The sequence below is a fragment of the Mandrillus leucophaeus genome, unplaced genomic scaffold, assembly GCF_000951045.1.
Source record: "Mandrillus leucophaeus isolate KB7577 unplaced genomic scaffold, Mleu.le_1.0 Scaffold651, whole genome shotgun sequence".
NCBI lineage: Eukaryota > Metazoa > Chordata > Mammalia > Primates > Cercopithecidae > Mandrillus > Mandrillus leucophaeus.
The window spans coordinates 258,360-265,670 of record NW_012107042.1 but is presented as its reverse complement, the minus strand read 5'-3'; the positions used below and the strand labels follow the sequence as shown (position 1 = coordinate 265,670).

General features: G+C 60.0%; 1 protein-coding gene across 6 annotated transcripts in view; it reads left to right on the top strand.

The window, feature by feature from the left end:
- Window positions 1–7,311, top strand: part of MAP2K3 (mitogen-activated protein kinase kinase 3) — a 42,238-nt gene that overhangs the window by 8,512 nt on the left and 26,415 nt on the right. For 3 of the 6 annotated variants that reach the window (XM_012001167.1, XM_012001171.1, XM_012001169.1), the window contains exons 2-3: window positions 6,063–6,129; window positions 6,527–6,575. In XM_012001167.1, coding sequence (XP_011856557.1) covers window positions 6,063–6,129; window positions 6,527–6,575 — 116 coding nt within the window. Of the gene's footprint in view, window positions 1–3,308; window positions 3,406–3,727; window positions 3,853–5,192; window positions 5,209–6,062; window positions 6,130–6,526; window positions 6,576–7,311 lie in introns of those variants that run through there. The other 3 variants (XM_012001172.1, XM_012001170.1, XM_012001168.1) reach the window with 3 other exon arrangements.

Sequence of the window (7,311 nt, the reverse complement as noted above, 5' to 3'; positions counted from 1 at the left end):
TTTTTTTTTTTTTTTGAGACAGGGTCTCACTGTGTTGCCCAGTGGCACAGTCATGGCTCACTGCAGCTCAGACGATCCTCTCACCTCAGCCTCCCAGGTAACTGGGACTGCAGGCATGTCCCGCCACACCCACTACATTTTTGTTTTGTTTTATTTTTTGTAGAGACGGGATTTTTGTCATGTTGCCCAAGCTAGTATCGAACTCCTGAGCTCAAGTAATCCACCTACTCCGGCCTCCCAAAGTGCTGGGATTACAGGCATGTGCTGCGCTATCACGCCTGGCTAATTTTTGTATTTTTAGTAGAGACAGGGTTTCACCATGTTGGCCAGGCTGGTCTCAAACTCCTGACCTCAAGTGATCCTCCTGCCTTGGCCTCCCAAAGTGCTGGGATTACAGGCGTGAGCCACCTTGCCTGGCCTGACCAGCATTTTCTTTCTCACACTGCTGTCCTCCTGCTGCTCTTGGCTCTTCCTGTCCCTGGGAGGCCGCTCCTCACATCCTGCTGAGGACCTGCAGGATCCTCACCAATTCCATGTGCCAGCCTTTTGATTCTATAAACCCTGGGCCTCAGTTTCCCCATCTGCAGCATGGAGATCACATTAGTACCTGCCTCAAGGGGTTGCTGAGAGGATCAAATGAGATGTAATGAAAGTAATTTGCACAGGCCAGGAGCATAGTAGGTGCTCACTAAATGTTAGTGGGTGTTGTAGTGTGGGGGTGAGGCGCTCAATGTGGAATTTCTGGGTACAGAAGAATGGACATTTTGATGGTCATGGGGCATGGAGGACCCAGACTGGTGAGGTCTGGCCATGGGAGGCCAGGCCGTACCCTGATGCCCGCAGCCACCTGCTGTGGGCCCCCTGTCTTTCACACGCCTTGTGCCCAGGCCACTCTGCCCAGGGTCCTCCCGTGTTGCCTCCTTCTCTCCTCAGCGAAGCCCACGCCTCTGGCCCTTCCCTATGTCCTTCCCTCCAAATCCCAAGTGGTTCCATGTTGCAGGCGGGCCATGGTTGTCTCTGCTGGGCTGTGGGCACTGGGCAGGAGGACCCTCTGGCAGCCATGGGTGCGCCTGTGCAGCTTAGCACCTGGCCTCCCACTGGATGTTAGGGGTGCTCCCGAGCCGTACCAGTCCGGAGCATCACCAGGGAGGGGGCACTGCCAGGTAGGTAGGCTGGGGGTCTCCAGTGCTCTGCAGGTGAAGAAGTCCCCGTAGGGTGGAGAGGTGGGGAGGGTGTGAGGCCCTAGAGGCCAGGCCCTGACCAGGTGGCCTCGCACAGCCGGGCAGAGGCAGGGCAGGGCTGTGGAGGGCAGAGCCTTGGTCACTCCTCCTCACCCTAGCCTGCTGCACTCCTACGAGGTGAGGATAGAGAAGGTAGGGCCTGCAGTGGCCGTGTGTGAGGCTGGATGGGACAGCCTGGGCCTGGCATGGAGCAGGCGCTTGGGTAGATGGGAGGACCTTCTCCTTGTCCTGCATCCTCTCCAGAGCCTGAGACAGGGGCCCCAGGACCTCAGGGCAAGGGGCCCTGCCTGAAGGTGCATGGCCACCCCCTACTGCCCGCAGGTGCTTGGCAGTGGCGCATGCAGCGCCTCAGGACCTCTGATGGCACCTGTCCTGGGGACAGGGGCCAGTGTCTGGCAGATCGCAGCCAAACGCATTCACTATCGAGGTACATCTGCCCGCGCAAAAGCCTGCGCCCATTTCTCAGGGCCTCAGTTTCCCCGTGCCATGGAGTGGGCTGGCTTCGTTGCTGTCCCTCTGAGGGACCCTGTGGAATAGAGGTGGCCTGGGGCATGGCGGCGCCTCTTGCTGTTCACATCTCCCAGCCCCTGTGGCTCCTTACCTGGCGGGCCCAGCACTTCTACAGTGGAACAGGGACCTCCTGGAACATCCAGAAGTCAGGTGAGGGCAGTGAACTAGGAGCAGGGGTTACTTCTGTTGTCGGAAACCTGGTGATGCTCCTTCACGTGGCGCGGCGTGGTGTGGCGTGGTGTGGCACGGCGTGGTGTGGGGCTGTCTTTATGAGTGGAGGCAGAGCAGAGGCTGTGAGGAGGGGTTGTCACCTTGCCCCTGTGGGTGACCATTAGAGGGCCACACAGCTCAGTCTCCCCAGGCCCAGGATGGAAGGAGCAGCCGAAGTGGGGGCCCTGCCCTCAGGCTGTTGCTGTTTGGATGTTGGAGCCGGGCAGACCTGCCTTTATGGCCACTCCTCACCAGATGCCCACCGTGTGGCCTCTCTGAGTCGCCTCTTCTCCCGCATGCTTGGTACAACAGATACGTGAACCTCCCCTGCTCCCTCGTGGAGTCACTGAGAGTGTGGACAGGGATGGTCTGGGGCTGAGGGTGGTGTTATCTCCGGAGCTGTGCACTCCCAGATGGCCCCATCTAATCTCCACGCGCCAGGCATTGCTACGGCATGGCGCTGATAACCCCGGGAGGTTGGTCTGTAGTCTCCGCTTCACATACGTCCAGAGAGGTGAAGCCACTTGCTTGAGGGCACACAGCAGGGAAGGGGCAGGGTTGCAGTTGAGCCCAGGTCTTGGCTCCAGAGCGTTTGTTCGCAGGTGATCTGCAGACTGGCTGGCTGAGATGGTAACGCAGAACGGCCGCCTACGGGACTCCACAGCAGAGAAACCAGCAGGCCACAGGGAGAGCCGGTCACTGGGGCCTGAGCGGTCAGGCAGCCTCTCCGAACTGGTGAAAGGCAAGACCATGTGGCAGCTGGGACAGTCGCAGGGAAGAGCATTTCAGGCAGAGGGAAGGGCATGCGCGAAGGCCCTGCGATGGGAAAGCAGGTGTCTCATTCAGGGAAGGGCTCACTCAAGGGTCGGGTCTCTAGTGGGGGGTGAGTGGGAGGAGATAGGGCAGAGCTGCCACGGCCAGTGAGAGTTGTGTCCTAGTCTGGGGGCACCTCTCTTTACCTGTGGTGTAGCCTCAGGTCAGTGGCTGAATTCTGGCCAGTTTCCGTTTCCTCACCCCTGCCTGGGGGCTGCTTCGAGGCTAGAGTATGCGGAGGACACCCCAGGACACCCCAGGACACCCCGTGCCGGGAACCGGGACAGGCGGGCTTGTCATGGGTTGCCAGTGGCCGCCGAGAGCCTCTGTTTGTTGTGGTGACGGTCGCCACAACGGCTGCACCTGGGCAGCCCTGGGCTGCCTGGCCATCTGGGCCCAGCTCTGACGTCTGTGGCAGCCTGAGGCCTGTTTCTGGGCTGTCTCCATGACGGCCTCACCCACTCCGTCTGACAGCTGGGTGGCTTCCCTGCGGAGCCTGCGGCCCTCCTGATGCAAGTCCGGTGTCCCCAGCAGACAGGTGGATGCAGAGGCCAGGCCATATATACCCCCCAGGCCTGTGAGGAGCGTGGTCCCCACCCATCCAGCCCATATGTGCAAGTGCCCTTGACAGGTGGGGAAACTGAGGCTTGGTGAAAGGGGGGCACATGAGACAACATCCCCAAATCCCAGGGCGTGAGGTGGGTGGCAGGCTGGGCCAGAGGGACCAAGAGCAGAGAGAGTGCAGGGAGGGTGTGGCGTGGACCCCACAGGAAAAGGATGGGACTGCAAGGGGCTGGGGCAAGGTCAAGGCCCAGGGTCTCTGTGCAGAGCTTTCATTTTTAACAGAAAATATTTTATATTCTGATTACAAAAAGCCTGACATCAGGAATAAAAGCTATCTGTAATTCTCATTACTTAGGGCAGTTTTTGTTTTTTTTTTTTCACCTCTGCAGAGAGGCTGGTCATATCCATGGTGACCATTTATGGGCCACAACAGGTCCCCATCTGCGCAGTGAACCCTGTGCTGAGCGCCTTGCAGACGTGGTTTTGCTTCGTCCTGCAGCACCGTGCGGGGCAGGTGGGTGGCATTTCTGCCTCGAGCTGTTTTGTACATGAGGAACCCAAGGTACAGAGGAGGGCACCGTGCCAGGATCGCAGAGCTGGGGTTTACTATGGCTGCCCTATGCCAAGCCCAGAGCCACTGAAGTTCAGAGCCTTTGGCCCAGAGGCAGGATAGAAGTGGTCTCGGGAGCTGCTGGCCCTGTGTGCCATGGTTTCTCCTGTGAGAGTGTGCTGAGCCTCTGCGTCTCCAGACTCTGTTGCCGTTTCTTGTTGAGCATGAGACTTGGACCCGTCCTTCAGCCTCAGGGAGGGCTCCCTGTGGCAGGGGTGCTGTGAGCCGTGGCCTGGCCTGTGGGGGTCTCCAAGTCAACAAACTCAGGAGGGACTGTAGCCAGAACCCTGACTTGCTGCGCAGCCTGGGGCAAGTGGCTTCACCTCTCTGAGCCTGTTCGCCAAGTAAAGTGAGGTTGAGAGCCCCTCCCTGTGGGGCTGTGGGAGCATCTGGAGTCACAGATGAGAAGGGCCCTGCCTGTGGCCAGTGCTGTGGCTCTGACAGACTCGCCGTGAGACCCGTGCAGTCCCGGACAGCCAGGGTGTTGCTGCGTCTTAAAATGAGTTAAAAAGCCTCACACAGGAGTAGTGACTAGGCAATTGATTCACCGGGTGAGCGGTTAGCAGGCAGGCACCCAGTGCGTGTGGCGGCAGCTGCCGCTGCTGCCTCTGTCTGTGGATGCCGTTGTTTCCTGAAGCCTCTGGGGCCTGGCAGCGGGGTCCCCGGGGCGGCTTTGGTGGAAAGGCTGCAGGTATCTGCTTGCCTGGCCCCTGCACTCTGCCCACCTGCCCCAGGATGGACCCTGGGACCCCTGTCCCCGCCAAGGCTATTCTGTTTCCTGTTGTTCTGGCCTTGTCTTCCTAGTGGCGGTAACCACCCTTTGCCCTCTGTCCGGGCTGGGTTGGCTACTGGGCCCCAGTGTGTGGCTCTCAGATGGGGCCACAAGTCTGCTTTGCACTGTGGCCAAGGCTGGATCTGAACCTGACTTGGAGGCGGCTTCAGAGACTGGGGTCTTCTTGGCAGGTGGCAGCAGGGCCATGGGCAGTTTCCAGGCCCCAGTGCCAGCAGCCAGGCTGAGCCAGCAGCAGTGAGTGGGAGGTGGTGGGTGAGGGCCAAGGTGTGGCAGGACCATGCTTGGGAAATGGGGCAGAAGCTCCCGCAAGGGCAGGAATGTGCCCAGCATGTGTGCACTGGGTGGTCTCGGGGAGCTGTGTCACTGCCAGCCCTGCTGCCTGATGGTGCCAGAGCGCCCGGTGACCCTGCCATCTCTGATCCTTGCTTCTCCTGCCTGTGGAATGGCGGCTATGCCTTCTTCAAAGGGCAGCCCTGACTACAGGGAGCTCCCTCTGCATGCCAGCCCCACTGTGCCTGGAGCCCCAGAAATGCTGACCCTCCGTTAGTACCAGCTGAGTGCTGTGCACCTGGCCATGCTCCTGCAGCCAGCCTGAGAGGTGTGGACACTGGGGCCTCTCACCTGCCCCCAGGGGTGGAGTGAGGAAGGTACTGCTCCAGGACTGTGGCCTGCCCAGTGCAGGGGAGGGGAGAGAGCCAGCACTTTTCAGGGGAGGGAGAGAAACGGGCATCAGGTGTTGGCCTCCAGGGTGAGCAGGGCCCGGCAGAGCTAGCCTGGAGGGCAGCCTGGGCTGGAGTCCCCGCTTGCTTCACCGCCTGTTGCCCTCTCTGGGGGCCTGGCCTTCCCCATCTTGGAGGTAATGTGAACCTCATCCTGCTACCTGCGGCCATGAGGCCCCTGCACAGTGGCTGCTGCAGGTGCTGGCTGGACCCCTGCTGGGCCCCTCTCACCCCACGTCCCGTTGGCTAGTCAGGCAGGGCAGTGAGGACACCTCACAGATGGGGAAACTGAGGCTCAGGGAGGTACTGAAGATGTGCCCAGTGGGCAGGGCTGAGATAAGGCCCTGGGCTCCAGCCTCTAGGCCTGGGTCTGTCCTGCTCTGTTCCCCTGCAGGGCTGGTGGGCCTCCTTCCTCCCTTTGAAGGCCTCACGGTCTGGCTTGGAGAGAGGGGGCTCCCGGCAAGGGTGATCGCAGAGGCTGGCATCCTTGTGGGCCAGGGCCTGAGGCATCCCTGTCTCCATCTTTGCCCAGCCCAAGGGGAGTGCAGGGGACATTGATGACTGAGGGATAGGCCAGAAGCCTCACCTTCTCTCCATTCTAGGAAAATCCAAGAGGAAGAAGGATCTACGGATATCCTGCATGTCCAAGCCACCCGCGCCTAACCCCACGTGAGTCTGCCTCAGTTTCTCCCTGGCTCACCCTGGAGAGGCTTCCCGAACAGGGCTCAGTGGAAGGAGTGAGAGGCAGGTGGGGCCAGCTCTGCTTTGCCTCGTCCTGTCCTGGGCAGCACCTGCTGTGGGTCCAGCTAGGTGACGGCGGCTGGGGTTCATGCAGCACCATCTGCTCTGCTCTGCTCACTTCTCACCCCGTCTTGGAGGCTCGATGAGGCCGTGCCCAGCTCATGTAGATGCTCAGCAGCCAATGAGAGGAGGTGGTCCGAGGAGGTGCCTCCGGGGCAGGATATACCTGGTTCCCACGCCAGGCCCCACACTGGCCCATCTGCTGCTGCTCTTGGAGGAACGGTGTGGTTCTCTCTGAAACTCATGGAGCCTTCTTTCTCCACAGACCCCCCCGGAACCTGGACTCCCGGACCTTCATCACCATTGGAGACAGAGTAGGTGCCAGCCACCACCCCTGCAGGGCCTCTCACTTCACCTGACGAGTGGGTAGAGCTGACCCTGCAGGGTCACTATGCGGGGAGGTGACTGAGGGGTCAGAGAGGTCAGGCTATGGAGAAGAGTGTTGTCCTGCGCTGCTGGCTGTGTGGCCCTGGGCCACCCACTCTTTGACCCTGCTGGAGGGAATGAGGACCATTGGCTGCCTTTCTGGAGCTTGGCGAGCTCAGAGCTGGTAGGAAGGTTTCTGAGCTGAGAGCACGGCCCTGCACCTCATCCTAGCCCTAGCGGAGAGTACTGAACGTGCAGGCTCCTAGGCCTCCCTGGACCTGCTGGATCATTCCCTCAGGCCAGCACCTAGGAAATCTGCATTTTCTGCTTCCAGAAGCCTCGGAAGGGCACTAGCCATTGAGAATCCTGTCTCAGGGATTCCCAATAGAATTATGTGTTATGCCCAGGTCCTCCCAATAGAAACCCTACTCCCAGGCCAGGTGCAGTGACTGACACCTATAATCCCAGCACTTTGGGAGGCTGAGGCAGGATGAGGATCACTTGAGCTCAGGAACTTAGGACCAGGCCTGGGCAACATGGCGAAACCCTGTCTGTACAAAAATACAAAAAATTGGTCAGTGTGGTGGTGCATGCCTGTGGTCCTGGCTACTTGAGAGGCTGAGGTGGGAGGATCGCTTGAGCCCAGGAGGTGGAGGTTGCAGTGAGCCATGATCATGCCACTAC